This window comes from Pelophylax lessonae (assembly GCF_965119305.1).
Source record: "Pelophylax lessonae genome assembly, chromosome: 3".
Classification (NCBI taxonomy): Eukaryota; Metazoa; Chordata; class Amphibia; order Anura; family Ranidae; genus Pelophylax; species Pelophylax lessonae.
In genome coordinates, this window is record NC_138770.1 from 95,872,199 (window position 1) to 95,899,696 (window position 27,498).

General features: G+C 47.4%; 1 protein-coding gene across 1 annotated transcript in view; it reads right to left on the reverse strand.

Annotated features, from left to right (window-relative positions):
* LOC309551584 (squalene synthase-like) overlaps positions 1 to 10,131 on the reverse strand; it is a 112,684-nt gene extending 102,553 nt beyond the window's left edge. Inside the window, exon 1 of the mRNA XM_082252223.1 lies at positions 10,033 to 10,131. Within this exon, the coding sequence (XP_082108349.1) occupies positions 10,033 to 10,119 (87 nt within the window). The 5' untranslated portion in view covers positions 10,120 to 10,131. The remainder of the gene's footprint in view (positions 1 to 10,032) is intronic.
* Positions 10,132 to 27,498: the final 17,367 nt, after the last annotated feature.

Sequence of the window (27,498 nt, forward strand, 5' to 3'; positions counted from 1 at the left end):
AGTGGTGGATAGAAGACATGTCCCACAGTCGGTGGTTCTCCAAAATTCATTTGCAGCACTCTCAGAATGTAAGGACAACATGGATATGGACTCAAGCACAGAGGGTGAGAAACCATCGACTCCTATGTCTAATGTATGCAAGACTGCAGCCAAGGACAAAAAAGATAAAGTGAAGTCTCAAAGGAAGCAGCTGTTGCTGGGTGATTCAATCATAAGAAGTGTGGAGCTTAAAGAAAATGGTTTTGTGAGATGTCTCCCTGGTGCTACTGCTAGACGAGATAGAAGACGTATTATTAATATTGTTAAGCAAGCAAAGCAGGAAGGGGACGTGGATGTTCTTGTCCATCTAGGGACAAATGACCTGGCTTGCAATGAAGTGTCAGAGGTGAAAAAATCTTTTATCACACTTGGAAATGACGTACAGGATTTTGCATCCACCATTTCATTTTCTGAAGTTCTGCCTGTGCATAATGTTCAGAATGATAGGCAGAGGCGCATAAAGGAGTTCAACATATGGCTTAGTAAATGGTGTCAAGAGCAAGGATTTGGCTTTGTTTCTCATGATAGCTCTACTTGGAATAGAAAGGAACTGTACAAAAAAGATGGTTTGCATCTTTCTCTCAAAGGAACAAATGTACTTAGTGAACAACTCCAAGAATTTGCGAAAGAGTATTTAAACTAGGAAGGGGGGGCAAAAGAGTGGAATTACAAGAGTCCAATTGCCCCCCGAAACAATGCCAGAACAGGTCAGAAGCACAGAGGTTAAGAAATGATAAGCTCAGAGTCCTGTCTACAAATGCTTGCAGTTTAGGTAAAAAAAAAAATCAATGAACTTGGGTCAATTATGGCATCTGAGAATGTAGATTTAGTGGCTGTTACGGAGACATGGTTTAATGAAAGAAATGACTGGGACATAACCATACCAGGGTACTCTTTATACAGAAGAGACAGAGAAGGCAAGAAAGGAGGAGGAGTGGCCCTGTATGTGAAAGATAGCATTAAATCTAACCTAATACAAATCTAACCTAATACAAGTTGGTGAGGCCAACATAGAGTCAGTTTGGGTTACGTTGCAGTTTGCTAATCATGCAGTAACTTGTGTAGGTGTGATATATAGACCACCTGGTCAAGTCAAAGAACTAGATGATCTACTAGTTGAAGAAATAGCTAAAATGACAATGAAAGGAGAAGTTATCATTATGGGAGATTTCAATCTTCCAGATATAAACTGGAAAACCAAAATAGCAAGTTCTACCAGGAGTACAGATATTCTAAATTCCCTACTGGGGTTGTCTCTGCAACAAGTGGTTGAGGAGCCAACCCGGAGGGAGGCCATTTTGGATCTGGTATTCACAAATGGGGATTCGGTATATGATGTCATTGTAGGCGAAACCTTGGGATCCAGTGATCACCAGTCAGTGTGGTTTAATATAAGAACTGTGAAAGAGTCACACCACACAAAAACAAAAGTTTTAGATTTTAGAAAAACAGACTTTCAAAAATGAAATTAGTCATAAATGAGTCCTTATCAGACTGGTACGGATTACATGGAGTCCAGGAGAAATGGGACTACTTGAAAGGTGCATTATTGAAGGCAACAGAAAATTGCATTAGACTTGTCAGTAAAAGCAAAAAAAGGATGAGACCACTGTGGTACTCAGCAGAAGTGGCCCAAATCATTAAAAATAAAAAGCTAGCATTTTGTAATTATAAAAAAACCCAGAGCAATGAAGATAAGGAAATCTACAAGATTAGGCAGAAAGAGGCCAAGCAAGTTATAAGAACTTCTAAAGCGCAGGCAGAAGAAAAACTAGCTCAGTCTATGAAAAAGGGGGATAAAACATTCTTCAGATATATAAATGAAAAAAGGAAATTAAAACAAGGAATAACTAAATTAAAAACAAAGGACGGAAGGTATGTAGAAGAGAATAAAGGGCTAGCCGACTGCCTTAATGAATACTTCTGTTCAGTTTTTACAGAAGAAAAAGAAGGACCTCCACTTGAAAGGATGACTAATGAATCGTTTGATGCATGTGTCTTTACAGAGGAAGACGTTCTAAGATTGCTGTCTAAAGTGAAGACAAATAAGTCACAGGGTCCTGATGAGATACACCCAAAATTATTAAAAGAGCTTAGTGGTGAGCTGGCAAAATCATTAACAGATTTATTTAACCAAATCATTAGTAACACGAGTCGTCCCGGAAGATTGGAAATTAGCAAATGTCGTGCCCATTCACAAGAAAGGTAGTAGGGAGGAATCGAGCAACTATAGACCAGTGAGTCTGACATCAATAGTAGGCAAATTAATGGAAACCCTATTAAAGGATAGGATTGTGGAACATCTTAAATCCCATGGATTGCAAGATGAAAAACAACATGGGTTTACTTCAGGGAGATCATGTCAAACAAATCTTATAGATTTTTTTTGACTGGGTGACTAAAATAATAGACGGTGGAGGTGCAGTAGACATTGCATATCTAGATTTTAGTAAGGCTTTTGACACTGTCCCACATAGAAGACTTATCAATAAACTGCAGTCATTGAGCATGGACTCCCATATTGTTGAGTGGATTAGGCAGTGGCTGAGTGACAGACAACAGAGGGTTGTAGTCAATGGAGAACATTCAGAACAAGGTCATGTTACCAGTGGGGTACCTCAGGGATCTGTACTGGGACCAATTTTGTTTAATATCTTCATAAGTGATATTGCAAAAGGCCTCGATGGTAAGGTTTGTCTTTTTGCTGATGACACAAAGATATGTAACAGGGTTGATGTTCCTGGAGGGAAACACCAAATGGAAAAGGATTTAGGAAAACTAGAAGAATGGTCAGAACTCTGGCAACTGAAATTTAATGTGGATAATTGCAAGATAATGCACCTGGGGCGTAAAAACCCAAGGGCAGAATATAGAATATTTGACACAGTCCTGACCTCAGTATCTGAGGAAAGGGATTTAGGAGTAATTATTTCAGAAGACTTAAAGGTGGGAAGACAATGTAATAGAGCAGCACGAAATGCCAGCAGAATGCTTGGATGTATAGGGAGAGGTATAAGCAGTAGAAAGAGAGAAGTGCTTATGCCGCTGTACAGAACACTGGTGAGACCTCACTTGGAGTATTGTGCGCAGTACTGGAGGCCATATCTCCAGAAGGATATAGATACTCTAGAGAGAGTTCAGAGAAGAGCTACTAAACTAGTACATGGATTGCAGGAAAAAACTTACCAGGAAAGGTTAAAGGACCTTAACATGTATAGCTTAGAAGAAAGAAGAGACAGAGGGGATATGATAGAAACTTTTAAATACATAAAGGGAATCAACTCGGTAAAGGAGGAGAGCATATTTAAAAGAAGAAAAACTACCACAAGAGGACACAGTTTTAAATTAGAGGGGCAAAGGTTTAAAAGTAATATGAGGAAGTATTACTTTACTGAGAGAGTAGTGGATGCATGGAATAACCTTCCTGCAGAAGTGGTAGCTGCAAATACAGTGAAGGAGTTTAAGCATGCATGGGATAGGCATAAGGCTATCCTTCATATAAGATAGGGCCAGGGACTATTCATAGGATTCAAATATATTGGGCAGACTAGATGGGCCAAATGGTTCTTATCTGCCGACACATTCTATGTTTCTATGTTTCTAAACCAAAATCAAACTTTTTGGCAACAATGCAAAACGTTATGTTTGGCGTAAAAGCAACACAGCTCATCCCCCTGAACACACCATCCCCACTGTCAAACATGGTGGTGGCAGCATCATGGTTTGGGCCTGCTTTTCTTCAGCAGGGACAGGGAAGATGGTTAAAATTGATGGGAAGATGGATGGAGCCAAATACAGGACCATTCTGGAAGAAAACCTGATGGAGTCTGCAAAAGACCTGAGACTGGGACGGAGATTTGTCTTCCAACAAGACAATGATCCAAAACATAAAGCAAAATCTACAATGGAATGGTTCACAAATAAACATATCCAGGTGTTAGAATGGCCAAGTCAAAGTCCAGACCTGAATCCAATCGAGAATCTGTGGAAAGAACTGAAAACTGCTGTTCAAACGCTCTCCATCCAACCTCACTGAGCTCGAGCTGTTTTGCAAGGAGGAATGGGCAAAAATTTCAGTCTCTCGATGTGCAAAACTGATAGAGACATACCCCAAGCAACTTACAGCTGTTATCGCAGCAAAAGGTGGCGCTACAAAGTATTAACTTAAGGGGGCTGAATAATTTTGCACGACCAATTTTTTTGTTTTTTTATTTGTTAAAAAAGTTTGAAGTATCCAATAAATTTCGTTCCACTTCATGATTGTGTCCCACTTGTTGCTGATTCTTCACAAAAAATTACAGTTTTGTATGTTTATGTTTGAAGCCTGAAATGTGGCAAAAGGTCGCAAAGTTCAAGGGGGCCGAATACTTTCGCAAGGCACTGTATATGTATATGTGCTTGAAGGTGTCACAATAGAATATGGATGGAAATGGTCTGTATATGTCTGTCTTTTACGCAATCAGATTTACCCATCTTTAATGCAGTGGCTTTCCTCTGTGACCATCGGCATACCATCTGGGCTAGGTATGTCTGTATATGATTAATGGTGGTGGCTCTGTTATGTCAATGTACATTTTGATTGATATACCACATAACGTGAATGGTTATTAGGGTGTTTTTTTCCTTTCTTTCTCTTTTCTCTACCAGTATTGCCCATACATGGTGAAAGTAGGGACAAGGCCATCTGTTTCCTCTCCCTCTCTGCCTATTGGGTGTTGTTGGATGGTTACCCCCCCCCCCCCCCTTTTTGGGTGGAGTTGTGTTTTGGTATATTTAGCCTGTGACGTCCGGTTTGGGATCTGACCAGGGTGAGACAAGTATCTGATTCTTCCAAATCGCAACCTATTTCACAACTGTGTGTCATTGGCATATACCCTTAATAGAAGTTATTGATGACTGAATTGTCAATATGCATCATGTCTGTACTTGTTTTCTTTTTCTTCCAGTAACCCACTCGCACCCAAATATTCCCCTGAAGAAGCCTTGAAAGGCGAAACACGTTGGGATGAGTGTTGCCCTTTCCATTTGATTGGGCCTACTGTACTAATTTATTGCAGTTCACTTATGAAGAGAGGGGACTATCTTCGGGGGTTACAATGACAATATGTTATTTTCTGTTTTTCGGGGGGGGGGGGGGACTTGCTAACCTGTTCTGTTTTTGTACCAATAAAGTTTTGATTCAGTGGGAAGAACCATGCCCCGTCCTCGGGGGTCAGTGGCAAGAACCGTGCCCCCGTCCTCGGGGGTCAGTGGCAAGAACCGTGCCCCCGTCCTGTCACCGTTCCCTGTTGTTGGGATCAGGGACAGGAATTTTGCCCCATCGTTGGTGTAGAAGGAATAGTGCCTTGTATCAGTGGGAGGAAAAGTGTCCCAGAATGCCTGATAAAGACAAGCAAAGGGCCACATCCAGCCCCCGGCCCCAGTTTGGAGACCACTGGTGTATAGCCTACTCCATCAGTGTGGGAGACTTCAGCTCTGTTCTTTTCTGCCCGAAGCTGCAGGCTGTGAGCAGTTCCTTGGTGTCATCACATACAATGCAGGCTTATTACCCTGCACTGTTCCTGGAGCCGGCAAGCATGAAACTGCAGCAGAGAGCACCTTAAAGAGACAGCTGCCCTGGACTGATCACATGGATGGAGGGAGCCTGCCGGAACCAGGAATAGGGTATTACACCTTACCCCTGCACCCCTAGACTAAATTTGCATTTAACCCTTGCAGTGCGGGGAGGGTTCACTGCAAAAGTAGAATCCCCGGAGTTCAGATTTAAAATTTTTCAGCCACTGCCATTTGAAGGATTTATGCTGAAGTGGCTTGGGTGCCACCCAAGAATATCTGTAATTCCACAGATGTATGGAAATGAAAGGTATGCTTCTCTCCTTCGTGTATCACACATGGTATTTATCTTAGGGTGAGGTAAGGTGAGTATTGCTCATGGTTTTTAACCCCATCAGCAATGGCACCATAAATGGGTACTTTCCATGTGCAATACTAATTTACCTGGGGGTGGGGAGGGTTCCCATTCTCTGGGAACATAGTTGTAGGCTGGTTTGCCATTGTACTACTCCTGAAGGCAGAGTAATGTTTGCTCGGAAACCTGTTTCATTTTATTACGCTTTTTAGAGGTCATTGGGAGTTCCTGACTTTATGGGATGGAGATCTGCGAATCATCCAGCTCCCCACATATCCATTATACAGAGCATTATCACCATCAATCATTTCAGCTGAGTCCCTCCTGTTGGAATTTCATCTTTATTACAACTGATACATTTAGACAGGACAGGGACAAGGGGTGGGCAGGAGAGACAGCTGCCCTGGGCGCAATGGTTTACTGTAGGGATGGGGCACCTTTCTTCTGTAACAAGGCTGACAGGAGTAGTGACAGCATCAGTGATTTTGACAAGTGAGTGACCGCTAGGTGCAGGATCCTCAAAGCTTGCTAGTGTGCATCAGGTCTGAAATGCAAGGGAAAAAAAAAAAGTTACCCTTGCAGTGGGGCCCCTCTGGGGATGTTTTGCCAAGGGATGATAAATACAGTGATACATTTACCTTTTTTCTTCATTTCCTCCATGCTGCACTACTGGACCCCGAAACTGCTTCCTTTAGCTGCCCAACTGGTCGCAACCAGTGGCGGCTGGTGCTAAAAAGTTGAGGGGGGCGCAAACATCCCTCTATTTAACCTTTGCCGTGTGGGGGGGGGGGTTGTGCCCCGAGGACAACCTAAAACAAGCCAATTAGAGCCCCAGGCTCCAATCACGTGCTTGTCAAAACCTATAGGTGCTTTTTTTTCAATGCATTTCCATTCATTTTGGATATGGAGGTGCGTTTTTGGGGCGGTTTTTAACCACTGGCCGACCGCCCGCCCGCCGCAAATATTCTGCAGCAGGCTGGCTTGGCTGTGCAAATTGCCGTACCCATACGTCGCTCCTCGGGGGAGAGTATGGGTGCACGCTTGCGGCGATTCGTGAGAGGGGAAGCTGATATGCGGGGCCGATGGGCGTGATTGCCCCTGGGCACCCGCGATCACTCCCCGGGAAGACAGAATGGCGGTCTGCCGTTGTAAACACAACTGACTGTTGTTCTGTCAGCAATCAACACAGGGCTCCTGTGTTCCTCCTAATTAGGAACACAGGTCTCTGTGTTCATGCCATAAGTCCCTCCCCCACACAGTTAGAAAGCAACCCCTAGGCATACATTAAACCCTTTGATCGCCCCTGGTGTTAACCCCTTCTCTGCCAGTGTCATTATTACAGTAACAGTGCATATTTTTTGCACTGATTACTGTAGTAATGTCACTGGTCCCCCCAAAAGTGTCAAAAATGGCAGTTAGGTGTCCGACCTGTCCGTCGCAGTCCCGGTAAAAATCACAGATCGCCGCCATTACTAGTAAAAAAAAAAAAAAAATTTGATAAAAATGACAAATCTTTCCCCTAGTTTGTAGACGTGATAACTTTTGACAAACCAATCAATATACACTTATTGGGATTTTTTTAACCAAAAAATATGTAGCAGAATACAAATTGGCCTAAAATGATGAAAAAATAGATTTATACATTTTTTTTTTTTTTTTATTGGGAATGTTATATAGCAGAAAGTAAAAAATCTTTTTTTTTTTTTTTTTTTTCAAAATTGATGCTATTTTTGTTTATAGACAAAAAATTTGGGGGAGCATACCCATGTATTTCCAAAGCTGCTGCAGCTATGAACCAAAAGACATGTATATTAAAAAAGAATAGCGCGCAAATGCAAAAGAAATTACTACCAAATCTGAAGAGAGTCCATAAATAAAAATGGGGGTTTGGTCCCACCATATGGCCATATCGTGCTCAAGCCCACTACTGCGTCAAAGTACCCCATTATCAATTTTTTGCCTGTTTATTATGTATTCGGTCTGACCAGACTATCGAGGTTGAGCAGCCCTCCCCACCCCCCACATACACCTGTACTCAATCAGTGTCCACCATCAAGTGGATATAGGAGGAGTCCCCTGTAGTGCATTTGCACATTTTTCCCAGCAAGGAGTATTATCTCCAAGGGTTAGAAAGGCTGGATTCATCTCTTTTTCATGGATAGTGTAGGACCCACTGATAATGGGGTACTTTGACGCAGTAGTGGGCTTGAGCACGATATGGCCATATGGTGGGACCAAACCCCCATTTTTATTTATGGACTCTCTTCAGATTTGGTAGTAATTTCTTTTGCATTTGCGCGCTATTCTTTTTTAATATTTTTGTTTATAGCACAAAAAATAAAAATCGCAGAGGTGATCAAATACAACCAAAAGAAAGCTATATTTGTGGGGGAAAAAGGACATTAATTGTATTTGGGTACAGCGTCGCACAACCGTGCAATTGTCAGTTAAATAAACGCAGTGCCAAATCGCAAAAAATGGCCTGGTCATTAAGGGGGTAAATCTTCTGGTTTTAAGTGGTTAAACACACTAAAAATACAGCATGGAGGACCTTTAGCCTGGGTTCACACATGTGATGTCAGAAATCGCATTTGATTCGCACCGCATTGCTGTGCAGATCACATGCGATGTCTGTACAAATGTGACTTCAGTAATACAGTTGTATGGCTGAACTCAGCATTGTATTCGCACAAAAATGACACAGGAACCTTTTTTTACCCCCCCCCCCGGCACTGGATTCGGATCGCATAGGTGTGCACACCCATGTGATCTGATTCCTGTCTGAAATCACATTTCGCACTGCGATCCGATCCGGGAGTGTCATGAAGTTTGTATTGACACCCGCAGCAGTTCGCAGAGGGCAGCGTGAACTGCCTGCGGGGGGAGATGCGATGCACTAGAATCGCGCTGGTTCCCGCATTGCATATGTGGCTTCTTACACCCCGCACCCGCAGCGCACTGGCGTGAAGATTTCCAGAATATTTAAAAGGATACATTTTTCAGGCATTTTTCACCCCAAAATCGGATCCGTGTGAAAGGGCCCGTGGTGGGTCACTTTTTAGAGTGACAGGTTTGCCTCCTTGCTGTCTGTTTTAACCCTGGCAAAGGCTGAACCAATGTGCCACAACAGTACACATTGCACAGCAGTTGCAGTGTGGCTGAATACCCTTAGGACTCATTTACTGTAGCAGTTGGGGGATGGTGCCATGCTTTTACCACCCCTCAAGCGTCCCCCCTTTAGCTGGAAAGGCAGAGGATGGGGGTACACACATGCTTTGCTTCCTAACTATGGCTGTAATTATATAGGTTGCAGCTGCCCCCCAATGCATGCAGTTGTGGCTCAGTACTGCAGCATTTAGGGGGTTCAAGCAAGCAATGAAGAGGCAATACAATGCATTAACATCAAATGCTCTCTGAAGAGCGATCTGAATGCAAATCACTCTTCAGAGAGTAGCACTAGTGTAAACCATCCCTTAAATGGATCGTGTTTGGTTGGCTTCTGCATGCAGTTTAATTTTTTGCTGCGTCTACAAAGCATTGTGGCAGCAGCATGAGCGGCTACATGCCCTTCTTTAGATGGCCATGCTGGGGTGGAAAAACCATGTCTCAACTGTCTGCTTTAACCCCCCCCCTCCCCCACAGCCGCCAATGCGAATGAGCCCTAAGGCCTCATTCACACCTGTGCATCACGCTTATGCATGTTTATTTCACACAACAGCATAGGGCAGCATAGCCACCTGCCCTACACATGACGAATGCGCCAAAGTCATTCATTCCTGCACCTTTATTTAGGCAGTGAGCCTTGCTTATTTTTTTGTACTCGTCGCTTTTTTTTTTTTTCAGCGAGCATAGTTACAAAAGCAGCAAATGTAACGGAGACCCCAATGGGAAGAAAATCCAGATGTGGAGTAAACAGCGTGAATTTTACCTAACTTGGCACGCCGCACACACTTTGTATAAATACAAAAAATCTGAGTGGTGAAAATAATGCAAATAATTGAATAAGCAATGATTGTCCTCTTCCTATATGTGCCCCCTCCTAGGACAGGTGTACAGGGGTCCCCTCTGCCTCTGCTCAGCCTTACCTGCTCCACCTTGGCCAGGAAGCCCATCTTATACCGGATCAGGTTGTAGATCTCCTTGGGGTAGAAGAAGGACCTCAGGAACTCCATGGTCGGGGATGATCCGCTCTCTGCGGTCGCCGCATCTACACTCTCCTGCCGCTTTTATAGTAGCGGCGGCCTGCCCCGCCCTCACCTGTCACCAGCGGCCAATCGCTGTGCGGAGGGACGATGTAGAGGCGTGGCTTGCTGCTTTCAGTGACAGCTGGTCGGGGCTGTGCAGGTGCAGCCATACAGGAGACTGGCAGGGAATGCTGAGCCTTGTTGTGCACACACCATGATGGGGGAGGAATGGAGGTACTCCCAGCTCTGTGTAGCTGCATTCCTCATGTCTCTGGAGAGGGGACAGCACATTGATGGCTATGGGCAGCACCAGCTCACCTTTTATTATGTATCCTCATGGTGTCTGTGCAAAATAGCAGTGCCCATAGACATCAGAAGATAATCTCTGGGTGCAATTGTCACTTGTCAGTATTGAAGACCCACTAGGAGAGATTGATCAATATTGTTTCCATCCATCCTCTCCCACCTCTTTCATTTTACTGCTCTTCCTACCTATTGGATTGGAGAAACCATTGCATATACAGTATATGGTGCATACTGGTCCCATCATTTACTAATGGTCATGGCTACTCTTGCAGAAAACTAGAGCTGAACACCCGGAATTGAAAAAATTCAGTGTTCTTTGTTTCTGTTATAATTTGTTATCTTTCTTCATAAATTTTGCCTGAAATGTATTTTGCTACATTTTTCTGGTGAAAATAACCCAAATCAGTGTATAATATTTTGTGACATAGTTATATTTCAGTGCGTTGGTGCACATTTAACGCAGTATATTGCAGTGCATCAGTGCAGTTTTACTACAGTATATTGTAGTGTGTCAGTGGAGTGTGTCTGTGTAGTAAGTACTCAGGTTAACCACTTTAAGACCGGAAGGATCTGCCCCCTTCCTGACCAGGCCCTATTTTGCGATACAGCACTGCGTTACTTTAACGGACAATTGCGCGGTTGTGCAACGCTGTACCCAAATAACATGTATGTCCTTTTTTCCCCACATACAGAGCTTTCGTTTGGTGGTATTTGATCAACTGTGCGATTTTTATTTTTTGCTCTGTAAACAAAAAAAGAGCGACAATTTTGAAAAAAAAAGTAATATTTTTCACATTCTGCTATGACATTCTCCAAAAAAAAAAATTTAAAAATCAAATTTTTTTAACATTTTAGGCCAATTTGTTTTCTGCTACATATTTTTGGTAAACAAAATCGCAATAAGCGTATTTTGTTTGGTTTGTGCAAAAGTTATTGCGTCTAATATAACTAGGGGAAAGATTTATGTAATTTTTGTTGTTTTTTTACTAGTAATGGTGATTTTTTGCGGGACTGCGACATTGCGGCGGACAGATCGGACCCCTGACTGACATTTTTGACACTTTTGGGAGGACAAGTGACATTACTACAGTAATCAGTGCTAAAAATATGCACTGTTACTGTAATAATGACAATGGCAGGGAAAGGGTTAACATTATGAGTGATCAAGGGGTTAAATGTGAGCCTAGGGTAGTGATTCTAACTGTGGGGGGGGGCGTGGCTTCTGAAATGACCATAGGGACATGTGATCCTATATAGAAGGATCACATGGGCTCTGTGATCATTCCAGGGAGAAGAACGGTCAGCTGTGTTTACAACAGCTGACCGTTCTTCTCTCTCAGCGGCCCCACTGAAAAGTGGGGGCAGGAGCGTGCCACCAGCGGCGCGGTCGCCCCCTGGCCTCCTGAGAGCGAGCGACGTACACCTACGGCGATTCGCCCAGGAGCGGCTGCCTGCCACCGCATAACTGCGGCGGGCTGTCGGGAAGCAGTTAAAGTGCACCAAACACCACTTTCCACTGAATAAAGTGCATCCATGTACACATTTCCCCATCTTTATTACATTTTGTTAATCACCCCCCCCCCCCCATGTCTGGGAGGCCAACGAGGGGTGGCAGACATTCCCATGGCATTGTGAGGGGGCCAGCAGCATATGTGTCCACAGGCAAAGATGGACGTGGTCCATCCTCAGGCAGGACATTATTTCCTCTGTTTAGTGATGTTGCCCCTGCCATCCAGCCACAGCATGCAGAGGAGGTGTGGGACTGGCTTACTAAACCATCCTCATCCTTCATCACCCAAGTTGACACCAGTGCGCAGTCCACTGCAGCTGCCAGAGTGTCTTATTTTGTCTCCTTGTTCACAGCTACTCCTGCCATAGCCCCAGCATCAGGAGTGGAGGAGTCAGCTGAGTTATTTGAAAACCGCATCAGCCACTTGCTCCTTGACCATGCACAGCCATTACTTTATTCAGATCTTGGTTCTGAAGGTAGGAACATAAGCCTACAGTGAGGGGAGAACACTAGTAAACAGAAATTGGCAGTATGTTCCCCCAGCCGCAGCGTATTGCCAAATTGCCTCCAGTGATAATGAGGATGGAGGGGATGATGATAATGAGGTCACTGACACGGCTTAGGTGCCGGATAGAGCAGAGGAGGAAAGTGAGGGTGAGGCACAACCCCAAAGAGGCAGCCATCATGTAAGAGTAGATAGCAGCCACCTTATTCCACCAGATTGTGGAGCTGTTATCTCCCAGCCCACTTTCCACAGCTCAGCTGTTTGGGCCTTTGTTAGCACATGTGCAGTCGATCGCGCTGTTGCAATATGCAAACTCTGCCTCAAGCAGATCAAGCGTGGCAAAAACACCAGCCATTTGGGTACCACATAATTGACAAGGTATTTAACCTTCCACCACTCAGCGCGTTGGCAAGAGCACCTGAAAGCCACACAAACGTGACACAAATCTTCTCCTCCTCACTCCTCACCTTTCAGGTCTACCCCCGCTATACCTCATGATCTCTCAGAAGCCTCCACTGACAGAGATGATGGTATAGTGAAAGGTGTCACAGGTCCTTTCAGCATGTCTGCCAGTAGCACACCACCAGCTGAAGAGTATAGCAGGCAAATTTCTTTGCCCCATCTTCTGCAGTTGAAAAAAAAAAATACAGCCACTGCCACCCACATGCCCAGCCTCTAAAATCAAGCTGCTGGCTTTACAACTCCTGCTTTTCCATCTGGTGGTTTCTGCCCCCTTCTGTGAATTTGCTGTACCTCAATGGCAGGTTCCCAGTTGCTATTTCTTTTCACGTAAGGCCATTCCAGCTCTGTACTATCACGTGGAGGGCAATGTTGAGGCATCGTTGTGCAAGGCAGTCAGCCGCAAGGTCCACGTTACTGGTGACACGTGGTCCAGCAAGCATGGTCAGGGACGATATATTTTGTTCACAGCACACTGGGTAACTCTGCTTGCAACTCGGGATGCAGGACAGGGCTCAGTGCTGCAGCTTGTTGTGCCGCCACATCTCCATACAGCTAAAGGTGATGATGTGGGATTTGTCAGCTCCAGCTCCTCCTCCATGCCCTCCTCTGCTGAGTTGTCCTATGAACCACCAGTACCCTCTAAGCGTTCAAGAGGGTTTTCAATGAGTCAGGCCAAAAGGTGCCATGCAGTGCTTCAGCTGGTCTGTGTAGTGGACAGGAGCCACACCGGAGCAGAGATTCTTCCAGCTCTGCAGGGGAAGGTCCAGAGGTGTTCACGCCATGCCAGTTGGAGCCAAGAATGTAAAGAAAATGGGCATATTTTATGCCCAATTTTCCCCATGGGGTAGTTAACAGGGCAGTTTATTTATAAATTAGGTGTAGGCCTATTAAATGAGGTAAGTAGGTGCTAGGTATAGGCTGAGGTAGGCCTGGGTCATTAAGGTCATTTGAACTTTTGACCTGGCATTCCTGAGGCTATTTTCCCGCTCAGCAGAGGCCTGTAACTAGGGAGAATTTTGAACTGCGGGGTTTTCCCGCCCAATAGTAGCCTTGTATCTGGGCAGTTTTTGCGGATTATTCTTTTTCCCGCCCAATTCAGAGCTCTCAGAGCAATAAACCGGCCGGTTCTGGTTCAGAACTGGGCTTTATAAAGGGGCTCATTGCCGCCTTTTGTCAGTCAGTCATCGCTAAGAAGACCAAGAGGATTGAACTTCAGCTTCCCCCCCCCTCCCCTCCCTTGGATGTCGCGGCTAAATTTATTATTTAAGGGTCACCTTTGTTGTTGCAAAGGGGGACAATATGTATTTATATTTAAGAATTAATATGGATAAAGTTTTGATGATGTGTCATTTAATGGCACCCGGATCTTGGTGATCGGGTGGCTTACAGTTTTTCATATTTGTTATATTTTAAATATTTATTTATTTATGTTTTATTATAAATAATAAATGGCCGCGGCCTAAATATTTTTATTCCAACAAAAAGAAAGGTGTGGTGTCAGTTATTTATTGAGTATAGTTATAAGTTTTAGGGTGATCCTGGATACTACCCCATGGTGGTGTGCGATAATGACACAAACCTCCTGTCCGCCCTTAGACAGGGAAAGATGACACATGTGCCAATTTGGTGGTGCAGGGTTTTATAAAGCGGAGCTCCAGCCCCCCCCCCCCCAAAAAAAAAGATAAAAAGATTAAAAGTCAGCAGCTACAAATACTGTAGCTGCTGACTTTTAATATTAGGACACTTACTGTAACTGTCCAGGGATCCTGTGATGTCGGCACCCCAGACGCACCGCCGCCACCATTGCTTATAGAGAAAACTGGCAGTGAAGCCTTGCGGCTTTACAGCCGGTTCCCTACTGCTCAAATCGCACTACGCTTTGTGAATGGCCTGGCGGTGGGGGAAGGAGGAGGGGGGTCAAACTTCCTGGGGACCTCGCCACAGTGAGGGGAAAGTCTCTGAACTCATCCCCTCCCCACAGAGGGAGCAGAAGATGAAATCTCTTGAGGACACCTTAACCACCTCAATACTGGGCACTTAAACCCCCTTCCTTCCCAGACCAATTTTCAGCTTTTAGCGCTGTTGCAATTTGAATGACAATTGCGCGGTCATGCAATGCTGTACCTAAACCAAATTTGTGTCATTTTTTCCCCACAAATAGAGCTTTCTTTTGGTGGTATTTGATCACCGTCAGGTTTTTTCTTTTTTGGTGCACAAATAAAAAAAGACTGAAAAGTTTGAAAAAAAAAAAAAAAGTTTTTTTGTTTAGGTTATAAAATTTTGTGAATAGATACGTTTTTTCCTGCACTGATGAGCACTGATGATGCCGCACTGACAAGCACTGACGAGGAGACACTGATGGGGTGGCACTGATGGGGTGGCACTGATATGCAGCACTGATGGGCACTGATAGGTAGCACTGATATGCAGCACTGATGGGCACTGATATGTGGCACTGATAGATAGCACTGATATGCAGCATTGGTGGGCACTGATAGGCAGTGCTGATGGGCACTGATAGGCAGCACTGATGGGCACTGATTGGCGGCACTGATGGGCACTGATAGGTGGCACTGTTGGGCGGCAATGATCGGCACTGATCGGCACTGATGGGTGGCACTGATCGGCACTGATGGGGGGCACTGATGGGCACTGATAGGCAGCACTGGTGGGCAATAATGGGCACTGGTGGGCTGCACTGATAGATGGCAATAACGGCACTGGTGGGCAGCACTGATAGATGGCATTGGTGGGCAACACTGATAGGGAGGGCACTGGGGGGCTCTCTGAGCCCTGCTTGCCATCCCTGGTGGCTATGGTGGGCATCCCTGGTGGTCATGGGTGGGCATCCCTGGTGGCTTAGTGGCACCCCCCCCCCCCAGGGCTGCACTGGTAATCAATGTTCTGATTACCAGCACAGACCCCCCCTGTGATCAGTGAGTAATTAGAAATACTCAATGATCACCCCCGCAGCAGCACCGATCATCCCTCTTCTCCTCACTGACAGGATCTGTCAGGAGGAGAAGAGATCGAAGCCGTTACAACGGCTCTATTTACATTACATGACGGCTGTGATTGGACACAGCCGTCATGTGATCAGGAGGGCCAATCACAGGGCCCTCCTGCCGAATGATGTTGCTCTGTGTCCGAGGGACACAGGCACATTGAGATCGCGCCGCTGCGCGTGCCCACGGCGGCACGATCTCTCTCCTTCTGAAGGACGTTCCGGAACGTCCATTCAGAAGGACGAGACTCCCACCTGGCTGTATATTTACAATGGCCCGGGTGGGAGGTGGTTAAAGAGGAGTTTATGTAACGCCTTTCCAGACTCTGGAAGGTTACAATCTTATGGAAAACATCATTTTGAGGCTTCTGTTGGTTAGGAGAAGAGCGGTGGAGAAGGCGGCCACCTCAGTGATGCATTTCAAAAATGTTTTTGTCCTCGGCACCCAGGGATGTTAGCTTCCACATCCCATCGGCAGTGTCTGCATCATATGGTGGGAGATTGTGGTGTTAGCAGTTCATAAGTGGTTCCTACTTCCAGGTTCACATACAATCTTCTGGGCTGGCAATCACTCTCTTCCAATTTCAGAAACATGTCACCGCAGTGCCCACACTGGCCCCACGTTTGCAGGCACACTGACACCTTCAGGCATCTGCCACATACCAGTCCAAGGTGTTCCATGTCTTCTCCGTTGCACAAGACCAGTTCAACAGTGTCGGATTCTGTGATTCAGTCCATACTGCAGGTTCTCCGCCAACATGTGGGATAGCCCCTGCGCCCCAGCTAACTCCAATATCCACCATCTTGCTCCTCCACACACCTGTCTGGTCCTCAGCTACACCGACGACAGAAGTGACATCTCAGCTCCTTTCCCCTTTTCTGATTGGCAGCCCGTGGACAGTGACTCCGCCCATGGCCCCAGACTAGCTGACTCTCCGGTGGTGGCTCCTCCTGCAAGGCAGATCTCTTTGGCGCACTCTCTCCCGCGCAGTGCAGTAACCCCTTCGCTGCTGCCATAATGCTGCCCAGCCTGCACGATTTGTACTGCAATGCAGATTGTGTTCCCTGCCACAGATACACATACATCTGCCTCTTCTGTCTTGACTTGAGCTCCAATTGCACTTCTCCATTCACAAGCCAACTGAACTCACTCACTACTGTTAGAAATTGTCCTGCTGTTACTGACCGCACGCCAGACATTTTCTTCCACAGCACATGCACTGACACAACCCCTGACACGCTGATAACCGCATCCTGGGTTCTTGACCATAACTTGAAAGCACACTTGCACTGATTACTGTAAAGCAGACACGATTTTCACAACAAAAGGACTAAAAGTAGGGATTTACAGCATACAGTGGGATAGAGGTAATGCAGCCCAAGGGATTAGTTAGATACATTTTATGAATTTTAATTGATTGTGAGAGATGGTTATTGTATATAAAGAGCTGAGTGTACAGCACATCATACTGCCCCGGGAAGACGTCAAACAACGAAATGTGCGAAGGGCGGGGATCTGATGCGCTGTCACGTTGTGCTGTATTTGTACTCCGGGCGATAGGAATGATGGAGCGCATCCAGCTCTAATTTTATACTTCAATACCAGTGTCAGAAGGACACTTTGTCATGTGATTGCAATATTTTAAATACATTTTAAATCAGAGCTCCATCCCCCCCCCCCCCCCCACCTCAATACTGTAGCTGCTGACTTTTAATATTAGGACACTTACCTGTCCAGGGATCCTGCGATGTCGGCACCCCAGCTGATTTTTTAATTGGCTCCCGGGTGCTGCCGTCTCCATTCCTGACAAGAGAAACCGGCTTCACAGCCGGTTCCCTACTGCGCATGCGCAAAGCATGCTGCGCTTTGTAAATGGCCTGGCGGTGGGGGCGAACTTCCAAGGGACCTCACCGAGGGGTACCCAAAAGGTGCCAAATGTGGCAGCGGAGGGGGGGAGGGGAGGAAGCATACAAGTGGAGCTTCCCCTTTTGAGTGGAGCTACGCTTTAAGCTGTTTAAAAGTTTTTCCGTGTTTCTACCGAGAAGATGCATAAACTGTGTATTTTTGGCTGCTGTTTTGACGATGACTGTATATGCTGGATGCTTGCTCTGGATTTGTAACATGTTTGTTCTTAATACATACTTTCTCTGATTAAAAAAAAAAAAGGTTCCCTGGGATCTGAAAATTATTTTAAGGGTTCCTCTGGGGTAAAGGGTTGAGAAAAATCACAAAAACATTATCATGGAGAAAAAAAAATCCTATGCATTTAAAAACGCCAAGTAAGACTTACTTCTGTGCTTATACACAATGCAAATTAACAGCCCCCCCCAAAAAAGAAAAACTGAATTAAAGTGGATGTAAACCCTCACATATACCCAGTGAAGTCAACAGCCTCAGAGGATACACAGAGATGAAACAAATCTCCCTACATAAGTTTTACTTGTATATTTACTGTTTTCAGCTTTCTAGACTGTTTAGAAAGTGCATGTCCTGTTATAATTCTCTCTTCCTGATTCCCCCTGTGGGAGGGAAGTTTGGCCATACACTGTGAGACAGCCGATTGGATGAAAGGCACACACCCCCTCTCCACATAGGCAGAAACGTGCAGAGCTGTGCTGTGAATAGGCCAGCTGTCTGCTAATCTATTTATAGCATCCACCCCACACAAAATTCAGCCTGGCTTTATCTCAGTTGACCAGAACTTGTCAGAAGTTATCATGCTGATAACAGAAGAATGGTGCAGGAGAAAGCTATGGGACATAGGGCTTTGGAGAGAGATAAGTAAACACGACAGATATATGTGCCCAGGTCTAATTTCATGAATCAGCTTTACATCTTCTTTAACATTTTAGACTAGTTTTGGGATGAAATAGGCATTCCTTTTTATTTTAAAGGTTTTATAAAATAAATCACTTAAAATATAGAATTTGATTGGATGTGTTGGCAATCCTAATGCCAGGAAAAGGGTGCCTCTCAACAAGCTGTCAGGGCCTTCAAAGGTCTGATGGACGAGGTCAGGAGGGTCTCATACTCCTTATGAAGGAACAAGGGACTTACCAAATGCATAGTTGGCAGCCAGAAGTAATACAAGGCAAAAGTTGAGCACTGGAAACCAGAGTTGATAGTGATCCAAAGCCCATAGAGAAATCAATCAGATATAAGACATACAGATTAAGCACAATCTGATACCAAAGAGGTAATGACTGATTATGGTAGGAAGGCGGGGTGTGTGAAGCTGGGGGTGTGTGTATGGAGATGGGAGGGGTGTGTGAAGCTGGGGGGGGGGGGTGTATGGAGATGGGAGGGGTGTGTGAAGCTGGGTGGTGTATGGAGATGGAGGGGTGTGTGAAGCTGGGGGGGGGGGGTGTATGTAGAATTCCTACCACCCCACCCCCTGTCATCTTCATCCCTCCTGTCATCTTCATCCCCCATCATCTTCCTACCATCCCACCCCCTGTCATCTTCATCCCCAATATCATCTTCCTACCATCCCACCCCTGTCATCTTCATCCCCAATGTCATCTTCCCACCATCCCACCCCCTGTCATCTTCGTCCCCCCTGTCATCTTCCTACCATCCCACCCCCTGTCATCTTCATCCCCACTGTCATCTTCCCTCCCCTGTCATCTTCCTACCATCCCACCCCCTGTCATCTTCCCTCCCCTGTCATCTTCCTACCATTCCACCCCTGTCATCTTCATCCCCACTGTCATCTTCCTACCATCCCACCCCTGTCATCTTCATCTCCCCCGTCATCTTCCTACCATCCCACCCCCTGCCATCTTCGTCCCCCCCTGTCATCTTCCTACCATCCCACCCCGTCATCTTCATCCCCACTGTCATCTTCCTACCATCCTACCCCTGTCATCTTCATCCCCCCTGTCATCTTCCTACCATCCCACCCCCTGTCATCTTCATCCCCAATGTCATCTTCCTACCATCCCACCCCTGTCATCTTCATCCCCAATGTCATCTTCCAACCATCCCACCCCTGTCATCTTCATCCCCCCTGTCATCATCCTACCATCCCACCCCCCTGTCATATTCATCCCCAATGTCATCTTCTTACCATCCCATCCCTGTCATCTTCATCCCCCCTGTCATCTTTCTACCATCCCACCCCTGTCATCTTCATCCCCCCTGTCATCTTCCTACCATCCCACCCCCTGTCATCTTCATCCCCAATGTCATCTTCCTACCATCCCACCCCTGTCATCTTCATCCCCAATGTAATCTTCCAACCATCCCACCCCTGTCATCTTCATCCCCCCTGTCATCTTCCTACCATCCCACCCCTGTCATATTCATCCCCAATGTCATCTTCTTACCATCCCACCCCTGTCATCTTCATCTCCACTGTCATCTTCCTACCATCCCACCCCTGTCATCTTCATCCCCACTCTCATCTTCCTACCATCCCACCCCTGTCATCTTCATCCCCACTGTCATCTTCCTACCATCCATATTGTAAAAAAAAAAAAAAAAATGAATAAAGCAAATGCTAAAAAAATTTAATTGGGGGGGCGTGGCCGACCGGGCATGTGAGAGGACATAGCTCACGGAGCTCCCGACATTAATCCTTTAATATTATCCTTTGCCCGGCCGGATTCCCTTAATTTGTGGTCTGATCTTTCTCAGGGGATCCCTCTGAGCCTTCAGCTGCCTCTTGCTCCTGCTTACCTGCAGTCCTGGACCGTGGCGAGAGCTCCGCCGGACCACCATCCCTTACCATCCTGCCTCTGCCTCACGCCATCGGGCACCAGCTCGCCTCCCGGGGGCTCTCTTCCCTGCCTGCCGCACGATCCTGCCTGTAGTTTTTGCGGGGGACCGCGAAAAACGGAGATTCGGATCGGGGCCTAGTTACGGGCCGAAGCCGCGGTCTTTCCTGCGGCGGGCGGCCGATCGCAGCTTCGCTCCGCTCCGCCGGACCGCCATCCTGCCTCTGCCTCACAACATCGGGCCCCAGCTCGCCTCCCTGAGGCTCTCCTACCGGCCTGCCACGCAATCCTGACGATAGTTTTTGCGGGGGACCGCGAAGAACGGAGATCCGGATCGGGGCCTAGTTACAGGCCGAAGCCTCGGCCTTTCCTGCAGCGGGCGGCCGATCGCGGCGGAGCCTCAGCGGACGTGGACCTGGTAAGCGGCTGTACCCCATCCTTTGCCCGCTATTCACCCTAGACTTATCCTTATTTTGGGCCCTCCCTGTTTATACCATACATGTCCCGATCGGGTGCTGCTATGACCCGTGGGAGCAAACTGAAGGATGGCCCTGTCCCTGGCTCGGCCAGTCAGGATGGTGCCGGCGTGGGGACTCCGCAGCACTCATCCCGGGGCCCTGACAGGCAGAAAGACGTAGGTACAAAGCCCAAAACAGCGCGCACGGGGGGAAAGGACAGTGATGGTGACATCCTGCTGTATGCAAAAAAGCTGTGTGACATCCCGGGCCCCAGTGCTGTGGAGTCTGCGTCCCCGACAGAAGCACAGGCCCTCGGGGACTTTCGGCAGGGCCTGGGGGCTTTGGAACCACCTGAACAGCCCGAGTGTGGCGCTGAGCTGGAGGGGGGCATGCTGGAGGGGACTCAGCCCACCTTAGGACACATTCTCCTGGCTGTACAGAGATGCACCGCTTCCGTGAACACTGTCAAGGACAGACTGGGGGGTCTCACGGAGGAAGTGGCCCTTTTGCGCCAGGATTTACAAAAAATGCGGGAACGCACCACAGCTGTTGAAAGTCGCATCTGCGACTTGGAAGACCAGATACCCACATTAATTACGGAATCCAGGGAAACGGCCAGGCAAGCCCAGGCCAACAAGAACAAGACGGACGATATTGAGAACCGCCTGCGCAGAAATAATGTTCGTATAGTGGGGCTCCCGGAGAAGGTGGAGGGCAGGGACCCCACGGACTTTGTAGAAAAATGGCTCTGCGAGATCTTCGGGCGTGAGTCATTCTCCTCTCTGTACGCGGTGGAACGTGCACACCGTGTTCCCACTAGGGCGCTACCTGGTAATGCTCCCAGGCCTATGCTCGCCAAGATCTTACACTACAGGGACAGGGAGAAGGTGCTCCGCCTTGCTCGTGAAAAAGCTGATATCAGATATAATGGAGCCAGAGTGTCCTTCTACCCAGACTTTTCGGCGGATGTACAAAAACAAAGAGCTAAATTCATTGACGTGAAGAAGAGACTCCGTCGAGTTGGCCTGGTGTATGCTATGCTGTACCCTGCACGCTTGAGGGTCACGGCGGAAGGCAGGGCGCATTTCTTTGACACTGCAGCGGACGCGGTGAATTGGCTGGATGTCCACGAGCCGGCTCTCGGCCGTAGAAACAGGGATGAGCATGGAGAGTGACCAGGACTTCCTCAGTGACCGGATTTTTCTGAACGGGAGCCATTCTACATTTTGCAAGTGCGCTAACACGCTGTTTGCTCTTGACCCGGCCGGGGTCGTTTACCATTTTTGGTTTGGAATCTACAGCTCCAACTATGGCAAGTGTTGACGAACAATGAAGTATTTCTACACGGCTCTGTTCTGGGGCCTATTTTTGTGTTTGCACCGTTGTGCATGTTGGCCGGGTAGGTCCCTTCCGGACGGTTGGGCCGCAGCCGGGTCCGTCTGGAGTGGATCGCCTGTCTTCAGACAGTTTGTTGTCAGGGTGCCGTTGTGCCTTGACTTACTGAGTTCTAGTTCATATGACATCTGTTTTGTTTTTGGGAAGATTCGCACCACACGTTTTTCTGGACACTGTCAGGATACCATGTCTCCACACCGGCAGCCCTCAGGGGATCTTTTCTGTTTGGGCCTTGGCCACTTTGACGGGGGCCCTCGGTCTCCACCCCTGTACTTCTATTATTTTTCCTTATGGCGGGGGTACCGGTAGTCTCTTGGAACGTCCGCGGCTTGGGCTGCCCGCTCAAGCGGGCTATGGTAGCCAATCAGTTACATAAGTATCACCCAGCCATAATTGCTTTACAAGAGACTCATCTGGTGGGGGACTCTGTTGGTTGTCTTCGGTACTCATGGGTGGGTTGGGGATATCACTCCACCCACTCCACATATTCCCGGGGGGTCAGTGTGCTGATTCATGGGTCACTGGTCTTTCGGGAATTGGGGGTTCAGGTGGACTCTGAGGGGAGGTATGTATTCATACATTGTATGCTTTTTCAAGTTATGTGTGTTTTAGCAATAGTGTACATTCCACCTCCTTTTTCTTCTGGGGTGCTCAGGGAGCTCCTCCAATTTACTATGGACAAAGTTGGTTTGCCACTGTTTATTATAGGGGATTTCAATGGGGTGCTGGACCCCGCCAGGGACAGACACCCTCCACCTTCCCTCGTGGGTGTGGCAAGAGGCACAGCTCTTTCCCGCTTTCTGGCGGAGGTGGATTGGTCAGAGGCGTGGCGCCTTAGAAACCCTGACGCGGCGCAGTTTTCCTGTTTCTCCAAAACACACTCTACATTGTCTCGTATAGATTTATGTGTGGGAAATAGGGAGGCTCTTGCAATGGTGGAGGACATTGAGTATGCCCGTAGGGGAATCTCGGATCACTCCCCGTTGGTGGTCAGACTACAGGTTCGCCCTCGGGTGGACTTACGTAGAGCTCCCTGGCGTTTGAATGCCTTCTGGCTGAAACTGTTTCCGCCGGATAATGACATTCCAGCTGCCATTGCCGGCTTTTTTGAGGAGCATGAACGATTCGGGGATGTGCTCCTGAGGTGGGAGGCTTTTAAGTGTTTTCTCCGTGGGATTCTTATAGCTAATGTCAAGAAGGTCCAGAACAGGTCTAAATGCTTTGAGGAACAACTCTCCCAGTGTGCACAGCGGCTGGAGCAGGAATACTTGCTCAATCCCACTGATGATGCAAGGGCGGCATGGCTCTCGGCTCAATCGGTATGGGTTGGGGAAGTTCGATCCAAGGCGGACAAAAAGCGATTTTTTGCCAAAACAGCATTTTATGAGGAGGGGGAAAGGACGGGCCGCATGTTGTCGAGAATGGTGGGGGCACGCCCCTCAGTTCCTCCCATAGGGGCTCTCCGCCTGCCTGGGGGAGCTTTGGTTAATACGCAGGATACAATTATGACTGAACTGGTGAGATTTTACAAGGACCTGTATGCCTCGCGGGCTAATTACAGCCCGGAAGAGCTGCAGGAATATTTAGGTGCCACTCCTCTACCGCAGTTGACGGAGGAACAACGGATGCAGCTCGAAGCGCCAATTACGGAACAGGAGTTGCTAGAAGCGGTGGCCCTCTTTCCGGGATCTAAGGCTCCCGGGGATGATGGCCTTCCTGCTGAAATCTATCAAAACTATTCTGGGTTGTTGTTACCGAAATTATTAGAGGTGTTTAAGAGGGCCAGGGAGGTAGGGACTCTTCCGGAGTCTATGACAAGGGCGAGCATCATATTACTGCTTAAACCAGATAAACCCCCCACGGACCCGGGATCCTACAGACCCATCTCCTTGCTCCAAACAGATGTCAAGTTACTGGCTAAAGTTTTGGCACGTAGAGTTAACAAGGTTATAACACACATCATACATGAAGACCAGGCGGGATTTATGCCCAATAGATCTACGGCCCTTAACCTGCGTCGCCTGTTTGTTGCGATTCAGACGCCGGCGGATAACGCGGGGGAGAGGGCGCTGCTGTCCCTGGATGCCAACAAGGCATTTGACAGCGTTGAGTGGCGATACCTCTGGGCGACCATGGAATCCTTTGGTTTTGGCCCTATTTTCCTGTCCTGGGTGAAGTTATTGTACTATCAACCGACGGCTTCCATTAGGGAGGGAGGTAGGGTCTCTGCATGCTTTTCTCTGGGAAGAGGGACGAGGCAGGGGTGTCCGCTGTCACCCCTATTGTTTGCCATAGCGATAGAGCCCCTTGCAGCGCGCATTAGGGCCCAGCAGTCCATCGTGGGGTTCCGCTATGGTCCCTATCAGGATAAAGTCCTGCTCTACGCGGACGATATGCTCCTGACGTTGGGAGATACTGATGTTTCCCTGAGCACTGTTATGGCGGTTATTACTGAGTTTGGTCGGTTTTCCGGACTCACTATAAACTGGTCCAAATCGGCCCTTCTGCAGTTAGACGGGGAGGTTGCCCCTTCCCCGGGTCCCCACTGTCCGGTCCCCGTGGTCCAGCAGTTTAAATATCTGGGAGTCGTGGTTTCTGCGGATCCAACCCAGTATGGCTCACTTAATATTAGTCCCCTTCTCACCAGATTCCGTGACAAAATCAGGACTTGGAACAAACTCTGGCTTTCACTAGCCGGTAGGGTTAACCTTATAAAGATGGTATTGATGCCGCAATTATTATATTTCCTCCATAATTCTCCTGCTGTAGTTCCACTGCACACCTTTCGCATAGTTAATACTCTATTCCGAACCCTTCTGTGGAGGGGTAAGGCAGCTAGAGTACGTTTGGAGCAATTACAGAAACCTCGCGAGGGGGGGGGCCTCGCTCTTCCCAATCCGTGGTTGTACTATCTGTCCTCCCAGTTGCAGCATCTGGTGGGGGCGGTGTCCGGGACGCATACTGGCGCGGCACTGGGGGTTATGCAGTGGTTTGCAGGTGCGCGTGGGGTGCCGGAAGGTCTTGAGGCACAGCTTTTTACTAAACCCAACAAGCGTTTCCCGACATATAGATTATTACAAAAAATATGGGACAAAACTAAACAACTTCAGGGAGCCATGGGCTACACTAATTTCAGTCCGATTTGGGAAAATAAGACTTATCCTGAATTATGTAAGTTGGACCAGGCGGATAGGTGGCGAGTATATGGGGTGACTCACCTTACGCATGTTTTGCGGGAGGGGTCCCTCCTGACTTTTGAGCAGCTTCAGGAGCGATTCTCACTGCCGGACAGTATGCGGTTTTATTACTTTCAATTGCGACACGCGATGGGGGTGCAGGCAGCCCGGGGACAGCTCTTCCTGTCCCTGACTCCTGTTTTCTTCCTTATGCAACAATATACGGACACCAAAGGCTTCATATCTGGCTGCTACGCCTCTCTTCTGGGTTCGTTTTTGGAAAAATACCCAAGCCCGGCTTGTGACCGTTGGAGCGAGGACGTGGGGGAGATCCCGGGGGAACTGTGGGAGGAGGCCTTGGAGGCAGTTCATAGCTGCTCTCTCAACGTCTCCCACCAGGTGTCGCAGCTGTACATCCTACTTAGAGTGCATCACACCCCCCTGAAGCTTCATGCTATGGGTCTTCGCGACGATGACCTCTGTGGACGATGCCAAAGAGAGAAAGGGGACTTGATTCACTTGTTGTGGAGATGTCCGAAGTTGCACAGGTACTGGTCCACGGTGATATCTGCCATTAATGGGGCTCTGGGGGTGGACATCCCTAGGGATCCCAGACACTGTATTCTTGGGATACTGGAGTCGATAGTGGAGGATGGGTTTCTGAGAGAGGCCGCCGCTCGGGCGCTCTTTCAGGCCCGTTTAATTATCTTGAGACACTGGATAGCGCAGGCAGCACCTACATACAGGATGTGGCTGGAACAGATGGGTTCCACTTTACGTATGGAGAAGGTTATATACCAACATCGGGGGGTGCCCCAGAAATTCTCAAAGGTATGGGGAGTATGGTTGAATAGTCCGGGCATGGCCCCTGATGATCTCGTTCTGGACCGTTTGTTATTGTAATTCTTTGGGTGTGGCTGTCTGGTTCAAATGTCTGGGGTGGGGGAGTTCCCTGCATCTGCATTTTCATATACTATGTTCTCTTTTCTGTGGATCGAACTGTACCTATGTGTGATCAACTTGGGGGGACTGTGGCATGGTGTGGACTATGTAATGTTTATGGTTTGAAGCTGCCATCCGATAGTGTCTCTTTTATTGAATGTAATGGTGTGAATTTTTCTCAATAAAGCTTTTATTGATTTAAAAAAAAAAAAAAATTTAATTAAAATACAGTAAAAAAACTACTGACACCAATGGCAGAACTACCACACAAACATTGCACTTGCGACCGGCCCTGGCGTTCCGCCACCAGGCTGGGAAGGAAGGGCCCCGTCCGGGGGGCCCTTTATGGTTTCTTGCATCGGGGCCCTGAAGGTTCTAGTTACGTCACTGTAGGAAGCCATTCTATCAGCAGGTGGTAAAGGACATGTGCTACTCTGAAAATCTAGAATTGCTTGGTTTTCATCCAAATGGGTATGGGTTTGGCCGCTGGACATCCTATAGGCCTAGTCCTCTAGATTTCCCGTGTGGCAGTAGCTGACAGACAGTGGGAAATAGATAATCTCTAATGTAAGGGTAAAGGTAATGCGTACAGTAGAGTCTAAACTTTACCAAGTCATCTAAGGCAAGGTTGTTCAAGGCAATATTTCAAGTCAGATAGATTGAGGACACTGTGGTACACACGGAAAAGGGCCTTAAGATAGACTAACAATGTCTCCGCATCTGGCCAATAGGAATAGGAGGACATCCCTAAATACCTATAGGCAAAGAACAAATAACACAGGTATGGGCAAGCAGAGCAGGGTGGAGACACAGCCTTGGGACAGGTAACATAAGAGTGACAGTGGAAAAGGAGACAATAAGTAAACAGAAAAGGATAACCCAGCAACCAG